Source organism: Capra hircus, chromosome 2, assembly GCF_001704415.2.
Source record: "Capra hircus breed San Clemente chromosome 2, ASM170441v1, whole genome shotgun sequence".
Lineage (NCBI taxonomy): Eukaryota > Metazoa > Chordata > Mammalia > Artiodactyla > Bovidae > Capra > Capra hircus.
The window spans coordinates 110,282,251-110,295,956 of record NC_030809.1 but is presented as its reverse complement, the minus strand read 5'-3'; the positions used below and the strand labels follow the sequence as shown (position 1 = coordinate 110,295,956).

General features: G+C 41.1%; 1 protein-coding gene across 1 annotated transcript in view; it reads right to left on the bottom strand.

Annotated features, from left to right (window-relative positions):
- MYO3B (myosin IIIB) overlaps positions 1-13,706 on the bottom strand; it is a 454,205-nt gene that overhangs the window by 229,523 nt on the left and 210,976 nt on the right. The window contains 4 exon segments of the mRNA XM_018066782.1: positions 723-876; positions 2,133-2,280; positions 3,240-3,450; positions 4,230-4,356. Of these exon segments, the coding sequence (XP_017922271.1) occupies positions 723-876; positions 2,133-2,280; positions 3,240-3,450; positions 4,230-4,356 (640 nt within the window).

Genomic DNA, 13,706 nt, shown 5'->3' with positions numbered 1-13,706 from the left:
TAATTTTGCTGCTGTGGTCAGGGATGGCCTACTCTGTGTGAGGAACTGTGCTAAGCAGTAAAGGGAAGCAGGGGTCGGACTTTGCTGCCCAACGATCTCACAAAGTGAGCGACGGGGTCACAGCAACACTGAAGGGTGACAGAGGAGGAGGAGGTGGAGAGGCATGGGGGTGAGTGCAGAGAACTCCGAACGCCAGAAGGAGGTGCTCCACCATCACTCCACACATAACGGTAACTTAATGAACAGGCGGCTTTACAAAACCTATATTAGGTGGGATGTCCAGCATAAAATATGAGCCAGCAAGCCAGAACATCAGCAGGGCTTCTATACAAAGTACTAAAGGTGGCTGGGAGTCCAGGTGGAGATATGAGAGTAGGGCATGAGAAAGGAGGGGTATCAAGTGTTGGTCATGGAAAATAAGGGGAACAGAATAAGGGGAACGGAAGGTGTAAAGGTGATACCGACATAGGGTAAAGGTATTTCGCTTTACAGAAACAGGAAAGTGAGGAGAGTTTGAGAGATGGTGATAGGTTTGCTTTAACACACAAATCCTACCAGGATGTGTTCTGACTATTTCAATTTATTAAAAGCAGAGTCTCTATTTTCACAATCACCAGGCACCCAAAATACACAGGAAGGATTCCATAAACCATCTGATGATATGAGCCAAATAGCCAAGTTCTCTTCTGCACATATGTATGCCTTTTCTAAAAGGTACCTACCAACTAGAGTCTGGTCCGTTGCCTGAGGAAACCGACTTTCCTCATCCAAAAGTGCAAGCAGTCCCAGGGGTTTCTGGAGGAACATATCCAAGAGGGGGCGATTGTCCTCATACTTCACGGGTGTAGCGTCAATGCCCTCGTTCTGATACTCCATCTGGAAGGAAATGGGTTGTGAATCGCTCCAGCCCAATACTGGCCTAGGGACCACCAGGCTGCATGCACTTTCTCTGTCTGGCAACACTGAACAGGGTGTGTTTTATGTAAGTAGGACAAGGCTTTTCTGCATCCAGCACTGTTGAAGCTCAGGATTAAAGACTGACCTACAGGGCGCCTATGGCAGGCGGTAAGGTTGGCAACAGAACCTTGGCTCTCTCTTTCTCTCTGTCTCTCAAGACATGCACTTGGTAACTCAAATTGAGAAGCTGATGTAGAAAGGAAGGGAAGCTGAATTTTTTTTTTATTCTGGTGACAAGTATATTTGAAACCAGGAGGAAAGCAGATTTCTGTCTTCTGCAAAGGAATCATCTTGAACTAAAAAAAACTAAAAAGAAATCCAGATTTCCTGGAAAAATAAATGGAAGCAAACTGGATTGAAACAAGGTTAGTTTTGTACAAGATGGGTGGGGGAGGAGTGCACTGTGGATTTGTCCAGTTTCCATGATAAAACCAACACCAGTGCTGTTAGTCCAGGACTTTGTCTTAATCTAACCTAGCAGTTTAACGTGTCCTTTGCTCTTGCATTAAAACAAGGAGTTTGGTCAGAATGTTTAGTTTTTAACAACTATATACTCTCTTCATACAGGAGAGTCTTGGGGTTGGGCTCGAGTTGAGGTGGAGGATAAGGGCCCCAGACTTTGGGTCCACTAGCTTTACATCCTGTTTTATTTGCCATTAGACTCAGAGGGGTAAGATTTCCATTTTGAGAAAACCAAGAACGTATCTTACTCCTCCCTGAAGATACCAATCCACTTCTGGTGGGGTCTAATATGCAGGAGACAGGGGAGTCATACGGTCAGTGAGGGAGTTAAGGAAACCAAGAACCTTATCCTGAGTTCCGGATCATCCTGTATCATTTTGGACATGATCACAAATATTTTTAGTTAAATAAAGCAGGAGAGAATGCAGCATTTTGGGCAATGCATATGAATCAGTTTGGAAACAGCATTTAAATAATTGGCTTGTCACCAGCTTCACTCGAGGGAGGAAATGTACCTTTCCACAGAAATCGAGACCTCTTTTTACCAAACTACATTTCGATTGTCGAGTTATTTTGACAGGACTGCCTCATCAGTGGTTTTTCTTTGGAGTCTTTGACCTGTTAACCTCACTAACAAGGTTTCTGCTTTGAACTCTGGGCAGCCTGCAGGCACGTTCCCCACCAGGTCCAGTGCCTTCAGAGTTCACTGTTACCTGCTCGAGAGCAAAAACATGCTGATTGAAATAGTATTGAATTTGCTCATTGGCGATGTTTATGCAGAGCTGCTCAAATGAATTTCTCTGAAAGTTTTCGAATCCAAAAATGTCCAAGATCCCCACATTCATACCATTGTCTGCAGTACTGCATGAGAGAGAAAAATAAAACTTTTTAGAGAAGGAAACAGCAGTCTCAGGGCAGTGAGAATATTCCTGCCTACATTTTTATCAACACATGTAGCTACTCAGGGAAAATGGCATCCTGCCACCTTTCAGAAAGAAACAGTCTGTGTGTTAAACAGTTGGTTTCCTGAATCTTTCAACAGTACTTCCAATTTCTCTTATTTTAAGCAGCAAAATTTCAAATTTTCCTCAGAAGCTCCATCTATGGAGAGATTAAAGAGGAACCACTCTATTTGAAGGGGCTGGAACTGCTGCTCATTTATTCTTCTGCTTTCTCACCCACAAGGCTTAGTTGGAAGAAGACTCTAGAATTTGATACTGTCAGTTCCTCCACAATCTAGAAAACACTAATGCTTAGCACAGATACAGCTGTAGAAGTAGCGATACTGTGAGATTTCTGTGCTTTAACACTTCTCATGAAACGTCTCAGTTGATTCTAAAAACAGCAGTTGCTTGGGGCAGGTGCATGGGGATGACCCAGAGAGATGTTGTGGGGAGGGAGGTGGGAGGGGGGTTCATGTTTGGGAACGCATGTAAGAAAAAAAAAAAAAATAATAAACATAAAATAAAATAAAAAAAAAATAAAAAAAAAATAAAAACAGCAGTAGTGGGAGGAGATTATTCTCATTTTACAGATGAGGAAACTATGACTTAGGATATGCACAGATGAAGCTATGGAGTCTGGATGCAAACCCAGTTTGCCCAGCTCCCAGCTAAGCTTGTTCTTTTAAATACCATACTACAGTGGCTCTGTAATCATGAGCCTCTCAGGTGTAAATACACCATCTTTTAAAGGAGATGTCCTGAGATCTTCATTAAAGAAAACCCAAGAGAAGACCAAATGCTTCCTCTTGGAAATTCTAGGGACACTGGGGTCAATGACAGCTCTCTTCAAGGTCTCTGCTCGTCAGGGGAACTTGCCATATGTTTTTGTCTGGCTGCAGGAGTGTATTGATGCGATTTACGATCCAGCTGAAAAGCCTCCCATACAGGGCTTTGGACATGGCATCTCTGACGTCTGAGGCCCTGTCCACAGTGTTGGCGCGGATGATGGTCTCGCCCCGGGTGACCACACAGTGTGAGGTGAGAGCCTCCTGGAGCTCTTCAGGGCTGATGCAGAGAACCGAGGCAGCTAGAAGAGAGGGTGAGGATAATGTTGGAGAAGGTAGACATCTATCTGTCCAGCCAGCCAGCCAGTTAGCCAGCATTCATTCAGCATCAGCCATGTGCCAGGCTGTATCTTCAGAACTTCAGAGCCAAGGATAAACATGTGGGGCCCTGAACCCCAAGAAACACCTAGACTGATGCAGTGCCTCCCAAACTGTTTTGAAAGCTCTTTACATGGGTTAGATGAAAAAAATATGGAAGGAGGTGGTCTTTGACCAAATTAATTGGAGTGGTTGTTGGAGGGTATAGTCTGTTCTCAGAAAATCACAAAGCATATTAGCATAGTTAAATGCTACAGTTTAACACAAGAGCTGTTTGTTAAAATAAGAGGTTTTTTCCTAACTCTGGAATCTTATTCGTTGTGCCACTATTATTACTTGTGGAAATTTTAAAATAAATAGGTGCATGTGTTATCCCCTCCAGATGCTGATTCAGTGAATTCAGAGTGAGGTCCAACCTCTCATATCTTTTTCAAAAATTTGTAGATGATTTTTAAAAGCAGCCACTGGTGAGAATCACTGCCCAAAGTTACCTGCCATGGACTTTTCAGAAGAACATCTATGTACTCGCCACTTATGAAATGAACACTGATGTTCTGGAAGATATTCTCTGGGAAATACTGGTTACTGAGAACATCCAGAGCCAGTTAAGGACCAGCACATTATATCTTCGAGTCTTGAAAAACTACCCAAGTAAAAGAAACATGTACTTTGGCAACACAATGCACAGGAATCAAATAATTACCATTTTCCAAGGCTTCTGCATTGGGCACCTCACTTTTATCAGTTTGATGCTGAGAGGAAATAGCTGCAAATTCAATGTTTCCAATATTCAAAATCCCAGCTAATATCCTGTACACTGAGTGCACCTCCTGAAAAGGACATCAAGAATCATGCTTGGTCATTGCCGATCAAACCAATAAACTTACCAGCACTGTGGTAGAAACCACTAGTCCACCCACATCCATCTCCACCCCGCTGTCCTGGGCATACAAACAAATGTCCAAGCCTTCCTTGCAGTTAGGCCATGTAACTAAATTCTTAACAAAGGAACAGGCAGAATGAGGTGGGCCATTTCTGGGCTTTCCTTATAGAAGGGAGCATGCCTCCTTCAAGGCTTTTTTTCCCATTACTGCTGGATTGAACTCCCCACCACCCACCTTCAATCATGCCACTGATTAGAATGCCTGAGACCAATGACTCGGTGGAACAGAGATGTTCTACAGTCTGAACTTCTTGCCTTGGAATGCTTACGTTAGAGAGAACTCTTCTTTGTTCTTTAAGACAATTTTAGCCTTTAACCCTAGCGAATACCAGCTCCCACATTCAAGTATGGGTCTTTCTTCAAGACAAGAGTACAGATGTTTCCTTATCGTCTTGAATACAGCTTATATGAAACAGTTGGAGGGCATTCATTGATGTTTCATTAGAACATCTGAAGTTAAATTATAGAGTATATAGTTATGAATGAGGTCAAAGCATTTTGAAAGACTCACTAGAAATTACCTGTCATGTTTTACTACAATAGGAAATAAAAATCTGGTCTTCGTACCCATTTCTGGCTCAAGTTTCTAAAACTCTAGGATTTTTGAGTGATAGAGCCCAGAAGGGTGTCCTTTGTTCATCACGATAAGCCCCTTTCATCCACATCTGAGTCTGTGCTAAGGCGGAGACTCTTGGGGGATGGGTGTGCTGGTTGTCAGAGAACCAACAATGTCATTAAAGGGTTGGAAATCTTAGCCGGACCCCAGACTTCGAGGAGGGCACAGGGCTTGAGATCAGATCAATCATCAACAGGCAACGACTTGATCAGTTTTGCCTAGGTAACAGAGCCTCCACTAAAACCCCTATTTGACCAGGTTTGGTGAACTTCTGGGTCGGCAAACGCATGAAGGTGAAAAGAGGAGGCGGTGCCTCCTCTTCTAAGACCTTGCCCTATAAATCTCTTCCGCTTGTCTGTTCCTCGGTTGCACCCTTTATAATAATCCAGGAATACTAAGTGAACTGCTTTCCTGAGTTCTCTGAATCCTTCTAGCAAATTATTGAACTTGAAGAGAAGGGTCTTGGGAACTCTCTATTTACAGCCTGTCCATTAGAAATAGGAAAACTTGGGAGTTGCAACTGGTATCTGAAGTTGGGGCAGTCCTGTAGGAGTAGGCCCCTAACTTGTATAATTTGAAGCTAACTTGAGGTAGACAGTGTTGGAATTGAACTGAACTGTAGGAGAACTGGTTAGTGTGGGGAAGAAAACTCTACACATTTGGTAAGAATAGAAATGATGTGTGAGGATCTAAGTCCTATTTTTATATTAAAGGTAGAATACATAAGAATAATTAATGGTTAAAAAATAAAGTACAATTATTTGTTTAAATATTTGCATTTCCTATAGGTGAGAAATGAAACATATAGCCAGGAAATCCCTGCATCTTATACTTATAGATAAAGTACTTTGACTAAAAATACTCAGGCTGGGCACATGATTTAGCACTATACATAGCAGCAAACTAATAGAAACTGCCATTAGACCGTTGATAAAGCATTGCCTCTGAATTGAGCCTTTCTGCAAACACTGCTCAGTAAAGCCAAAAAGCTGAACATGGACTGTAATAGTGACATCTGCTGGATACCTGATAATGCTACAAAGACAAATGAGGATTTTAAACTAGGCTTCCACTATAGAAAAATATTGTTCTTCAGACTCCTAAATCAAAGGCAAGGTGTCATGTTTCTGACTTCAAGAATCACTGTTTTAATCACACAACTTAAGAGTGGCTAAGGAGAACACCTACCAAATTGGTTTCCTGGGACTAGCGTGGATTTAACATGACAGAACCACATTACTTTGATCAATACAGCATGAGGCTTGTGGAATGCATCCAGATTCCCCCCACAGAAGCAGATCCCAGAGAGTAAAACAGAGACTCCACAGCAGTGAGTTCTATATCTATTATTTCTATACATAGTTATCTCAAAAGCTTATTTAAAACTCTCAATATTTCCTCTAATTAAAACACACATACACACACCATATATAAGTATACAAGCTATGAAACCTCCCAAAATGAAGCATCCAGGCCTTTCACCACTAGGATGATCATCCACAGAGGAAATGACAAGGACCATGCCCTTGAGACCAGCATCTCACCCTGTATGTCTTTGGCAATATTCTTTTCAACACACCGCTCAGAGATATCCTCTTTCAAAGAGGAAAACTACCTATATATTTCAGCAAAGACTTTGGGTTCAAGCACTGAGCAAAAGACTGAAGTTAAAAGCAGATTGGAAAAAAAAGGAAAAAAAAAGCAGATTGGGTCTCCTTCCTTGGTTCAGAGAAGAGGACTTGAGAAAGGGTTCCCAATGCTCGCCTCATCATGGAGGTATCAGCCTTACAGTGCTGCCTGCGCAGTGTCCAGCCTATTCCCCTTGACTCTTCAGTCCCACTGTTGGGCCAATTAGTTCTTCCTTTCTGGCCTAGGAACCTACATCCATTCTTGTATTTAGGTCAAAACATTATTAATCTACTGGTAGAATTCAATACTCCTCTCTCCCCAATATGTAATCCAATGTCTCTCCTGTTCTCTTCATAGCCAGCCTAGGAAGGACTTTTCACCTTCCTCACCTTGCTCATTTCTTCTTGCCTCATCTCCAGCTATGGAGGCTTACCTGGTATTCCTGCCTTTCCTGAAGAATCTTGCTATCTGCTTGCCATTCATTGTTGTTCAGTTCCTAAGTCGTGTCCAACTCTTTGTGACTCTGTGGACTGCACCGTGCCAGGCTTCCCTGTCCTTCACTATCTCCCAGAGTTTGAGCTAACTCATGTCTATTGAGTCAGTGATGCAATCTAACCATCTCATCCTCCACTGCCCCCTTTTCCTTTTGCCTTCAATCTTTCCCAGCATCAGAGTCTTTTCTAATAAGTCAGCTCCTCGCATCAGGTGGCCAAAGTATTGGAGATTTAGCTTCAGCATCAATCCTTCCAATGAGTATTCAGGGTTGATTTCCTTTAGGATTGATTGGCTATCTACTCTTTTTATTTCTTACCAATTTCCAACTTTCTATATCATAAAATGGAGTCAGCTCACCCAAGATAGGAACAGTTAACAAGAAGATGAACAATTCCTACAATTACGTTTCCCAGTTCACTGCTGATGAGTATGAATTTGGTTTTACCACCAATCAGCACAAGTGGGAAAGTATTTCTCTACCAAAGCCCCATGCAGGATGTATGACCTTGGTTTCTTTTTCTCTTTTTCTCAAAAGACACTTCTTCCACTGAGGCAGATATTCTCTCTGTAAAGATGAGGCTAAGTGGAAAGTTGAGAAGAATCCTGGTTTTCTCTGTTCAGTTTAGTTTAGTCACTCAGTCATGTCTGACTCTTGTGACTCCATGGACAGCAGCACGCCAGTCATCCCAGTCCATCACCAACTCCCGGACCCCATTCAAACTCATGTCCATTGTGCCCGTGCTGCCATCTAACCATCTCATCCTCTGTCATCCCCTGCTCATTCCACCTTCAATCTTTCCCAGCATCAACGTATTTTCCAAAAAGTCGGTTCTTTGCATCAGGTGGCCAAAGGATTGGAGTTTCAGCTTCAGCATTGCATCAGTCGTTCCAATGAATATTCAGGACCGATTTCCTTTATGATGGACTCACTGGATCTCCTTGCTGTCCAGGGGACTCTCAAAAGTCTACTCCAACACTGCAGTTCAAAAGCATCAATTCTTCAGTGCTCAGGTTTCTTCACAGTCCAGCTCTCACATCCATACATGACTACTGGAAAAACCATATCCTTGACTAGACGGACCTTTGTTGGCAAAGTAAAGTCTCTGCTTTTTAGTATGCTGTCTAGGTTGGTCATTGCTTTTCTTCCAAGGAGCAAGCATCTTTTAATTTCAAGACTGCAGTCACCATCTGCAGTGATTTTGGAGCCCCCAAAATAAAGCCTCTCACTATTTCTACTGTTTCCCCATCTATTTGCCATGAACTGATGAGACCAGATACCATGATCTTAGTTTTCTGAATGCTGAGTTTTAGCCAACTTTTTCACTCTCATCTTTCACTTTTGTCAAGAGGATCTTTAGTTCTTTGCTTTCTGCCAGAAGGGTTGTGTCATTGCATATCTGAGGTTATTGATGTTTCTCTTGGTAATCTTGATCCCAGCTTGTGCTCCATCCAGCCCAGCATTTCTCATGATGTACTCTGCATATAAGTTAAATAAGCAGGGTGACAATATACAGCTTTGACATACTCCTTTCCTGATTTGGAAACAGACTGTTATTCCATGTTCAGTTCTAACAATTGCTTCTTGACTTGCATACAGATTTCTCAAGAGGCAGGTCAGATGGTCTGGTATTCCCGTCTCTAAGAATTTTCCACAGTTTGTTGTGATCCACACAGTCAAAGGCTTTGGCATAGTCAATAAAGCAGAAATAGATGTTTTTCTGGAACTCTCTTGTTTTTTTCATGATCCAGTGGATGTTGGCAATTTGATCTCTGGTTCCCTTGCCTTTTCTAAATCCAGATTGAACATCTGGAAGTTCACAGTTCACGTACTGTTGAAGCCTGGCTTGGAGAATTTTGAGCATTACTTTACTAGCATGTCAGATGAGTGCAATTGTGTGGCAGTTTGGGCATTCTTTGGCATTGTCTTTCTTTGGGATTGGAGTGAAAACTGACCTTTTCCAGTCCTGTGGCCACTGCTGGATTTTCCAGATTTGCTGGCCTATTGAGTACAGCACTTTCACAGCATCATCTTTTAGGATTTGAAATAGCTCACCTGGAATTCCATCACCTCCACTAGTTTTGTTCATAGTGATGCTTCCTAATGCCCACTTGACTTTGCATTCCAGGATGTCTGGCTCTAGGTGAGTGATCACACCATCGTAGTTATCTCTGTTAGCCTGTAGCTAATTCAAGAAAACTGCCCCTGGTTGGCTTCACAGGCATCTCGTGGTACTTATATCTCAGTATCTCCTTAGGAATTTACTCACCATTTCAGTCTCTCTTTACCTTACCTTTTTTTTATGTCTTTAGTTTTTCACCAGGTTTTTTTTTTTTTTTTTTTTTTTTTGCCCAAAGCACTGCATTAGGCCCAGCTGACAGGCATTCTTCCTTACAGGCTCTTTACTCAGTTTCCTTTTCAGAGGCTCACAACATTTGTAACTTTAAAGTCAATGGTTGGTTAAAAAAATTTTTTATTTTGCATGTCAATCATACATCAATAAAGAGTTGTTTTTTAAGTCAATGATAAGTCCTATTGTCTGTCATTAAGGCACTGGAAATCTCAACACCCTCAATTAACACTTTAATATGTACCCCTCTAGTCTGTCCTTAGCAGCATTCTCCCAATTCATGATCTGTTTTGAAGAGAAAAAAATATTCCCTAATCTCAAAGGCTTCTCCCTAAACTCTTCATCAAGGGATCTGCAATAAATGTCCAATTTTGACCTTCACAAATAACCTGCCAAAAAAGTCTTCATGTACTTATAAACATAAACATACCTAAAACTCAATTTATTTAATATGTATGGTAATTCATATATCACTGAAGCCAGGCTTCAGCAATACATGAACCGTGAACTTCCAGATGTTCAAGCTGGTTTTAGAAAAGGCAGAGGAACCAGAGATCAAATTGCCAACATCCACTGGATCATGGAAAAAGCAAGAGAGTTCCAGAAAAACATCTATTTCTGCTTTATTGACTATGCCAAAGCCTTTGACTGTGTGGATCACAAGAAACTGTGGAAAATTCTGAAAGAGATGGGAATACCAGACCACCTGACCTGCCTCTTGAGAAATCTGTATGCAGGTCAGGAAGCAACAGTTAGAACTGGACATGGAACAGCAGACTGGTTCCGAATAGGAAAAGGAGTACATCAAGGCTGTATATTGTCACCCTGCTTATTTAACTTCTATGCAGAGTACATCCTGAGAAACACTGGGCTGGAAGAAACACAAGCTGGAATCAAGATTGCCGGGAGAAATATCAATAACCTCAGATATGCAGATGACACCACCCTTATGGCAGAAAGTGAAGAGGAACTAAAACGCCTCCTGATGAAAGTGAAAGAGGAGAGTGGAAAAGTTGGCTTAAAGCTCAACATTCAGAAAATGAAGTAGAGTAGACTTTTGGACTCTGAGGGAGAGAGAGAGGGTGGGATGATTTGGGAGAATGGCATTGAAACATGTATACTATCATGTAAGAAATGAATCACCAGTCTATGTTCGATGCAGGATACAGGATGTTTGGGACTGGTGCACGGGGATGATCCAGAGAGATGATATGGGGTGGGAGGTGGGAGGAGGGTTCATGTTTGGGAACTCATGTACACCCGTGGCGGATTCATGTCAATGTATGCAAACCCAATACAGTATTGTAAAGTAAAATAAAGTAAAAAAAAAAAAACCATCTGTCAGGAAAAAAAGAAAAAGAAAACGAAGATCATGGCATCCATTCCCATCACTTCATGGGAAATAGATGGGGAAACAGTGGAAACAGTGTCAGATTTTATTTTTTGGGGCTCCAAAATCACTGCAGACGGTGACTGCAGCCATGAAATTAAAAGATGCTTACTCCTTGGAAGAAAAGTTATGACCAACCTAGATAGCATATTCAAAAGCAGAGACATTACTTTGCCCACAAAGGTCTGTCTAGTCAAGGCTATGGTTTTTCCAGTGGTCATGTATGGATGTGAGAGTTGGACTGTGAAGAAAGCTGAGAGCCAAGAATTGATGCTTTTGAACTGTGGTGTTGGAGAAGACTCTTGAAAGTCCCTTGGACTGCAAGGAGATCCAACCAGTCCATTCTAAAGGAGATCAGCCCTGGGATTTCTTTGTAAGGAATGATGCTAAAGCTGAAACTCCAGTACTTTGGCCACCTCATGCGAAGTGTTGACTCATTGGAAAAGACCTTGATGCTGGGAGGGATTGGGGGCAGGAGGAGAAGGGGAAGACAGAGGATGAGATGGCTGGGTGGCATCACTGACTCGATGGACATGAGTTTGGGTGAACTCCGGGAGTTGGTGATGGACAGGGAGGCCTGACGTGCTGCGATTCATGGGGTCGCAGTGCCGGACACGACTGAGCAACTGAACTGAACTGAACTGGATTCATATACCAGTAAGACAAGCATAATATTAAACAAAAATAGTATGGTTTAATCAAAAAATAAGAGTAGAAAAGCACTGATCTTCATTACAGGGTTTTAGGTATAACCACCTCTGCTGCCCCCACCCCCCTGCCAGCTGCCCACAGGGATTTCATTGTTACTGGAAGTTCACTACCAGTGAAGTTTCTTTACAATAAACCTAGGTTCAAGGGTTCTTTCCAATATTTTTGGCTCTAAGGGTTTGGGAAAAATTTAAAGGCTTCCTGCAGGGAATTAGTGACACTGTAAGAAAGGACAGGGACCATAATTTTTATTAAATTGACCAGTTCATTCAAGCTCTGTCTACAAATACCTCTAAGAAAAACTTAAGAGAAAGTTCTGTTACGTCAGTTGTTTAGCATCTGCTTCCTGACTACAGTCAATTAAGTCTTTCTGAATTTAGTCAAACTACTTTGAGTTTACAAACATAAAGCAAACTGAGTTAATTCAGCAAAATAGGTTGTCTATAGAGATACAGACAAAGATACAACAAAAGAAATCAGGATGAGAAAGATCCAGCCCCTTCCTTCCATTTCCAGGACTGCTGACATAAACTGTGTTTATTTCCAGCATGAATTAACATGGAACATAATGAATATACACACACATACATATAATCACAGTCTGATTATTCATTTAACAGTTCAGACCAGACATAAACTAAAAAGATTTACTACCTTTTGTTTCTTTATTTTCATAGCTGTTCATGCAATCATTCATTCATTTCTACTAGACTTTATTCCCATAGGAGTTTGGGATAGCTTACTTCAAGGATATATACTTAGCATATTTAGTTTCTTTTGTTTTTAATTTTCTTATCTTAAAACATCATCTGTTTTATTATTATTTATACCATTAGGACAGGGCTGATATAATAGCCTTTCCTTTAGAATTGGCATCAATCTTTCTATAGTATTCTACAACCATTGTTGTACTTATTAGAAGCAAAATACTATGAACCCTATGACTGACCTCTCTATTGTTCCTGTGCCCTTTAAAGAAAGTATGCCCTTAACACTTCAGCATGAGCCAGGTGACTTTAAATGGCTCTACTGCCAAGTTTTGACTCTTCTGGTGATGCATCTTTGATAACAACCAGCTCTATAAATTAACAACCATAAAGGTCCTTTAATAATACTGGAACCTGTTTAATTGCTCTCCTCTAAGAAGCCAAGGGAAATATATTTCTATTTGTATCTGACCTTTGGGATTTTCTGCTGTCAGTTTAAAGTCTGTGGGAGGCTGACAGAAAAATTTAACAGCTAGCTGGAAAGAAGAAATGTATTATTATAACTAAAATCAACCAAGCTGGGGAGGAAAGGGCTGGCCAAACTCCTTGGATTACAAAAGCAATCTTTTATCCAGAGTGGCTGTCCCAAGCTAACTCAAGTGTCTTGTAATCTAATCCCTGAAGATTTAAACATTTTCACCTATCTCCTAATCATTCACCTCCTTTGTTGGAAAGGCAAAAGAATCTGTATATTTTACAAATTTGATGGCAAAAAGCCCAGAAACTATGACACAAATGTATCGCAGAGTATTATTTGAGCCTAGGGTAATAAATATTTTCTGTCACCCCCAGTATATATTTAATAGAGACAGCCTGTATCTAGTATGATAAAGGCAATATAATACTTAGAACTATAGCTAATAATTGCAATTCTGCACCATGGAGAAGAAAGTGACTGCAAGAAAGTTGAAAAGGTTTAATTTGTCTGAGGCACAAGCAACTATTTACACAAATATCTTCCTGTGGCTTGGGGGTAACCTCCATATTCTTATACTCCTATTAGACAATTCACTCCAATGTTTGGAACAACCCCAGCTCAGAAAAGGGCAGTGTTGTTTTGGTGTTTGTTATCAAAGCTGGAGTGAATTGATGACAGAGGTAACAATTCACAGGTATTTGGCATTTACAAAAGTACTTCTATATCATTTTTTTATTTTTATTTTTAGTACTTCTACTTTAATGTTCCCCTCGGATCTTACTAAAATGCAGATTTTGAGTTAGCTGTCCTTGGTTAGGCCTGACGATCTGCATTTCTAACAAGCTCTTAGGTGATGACAATGTCTC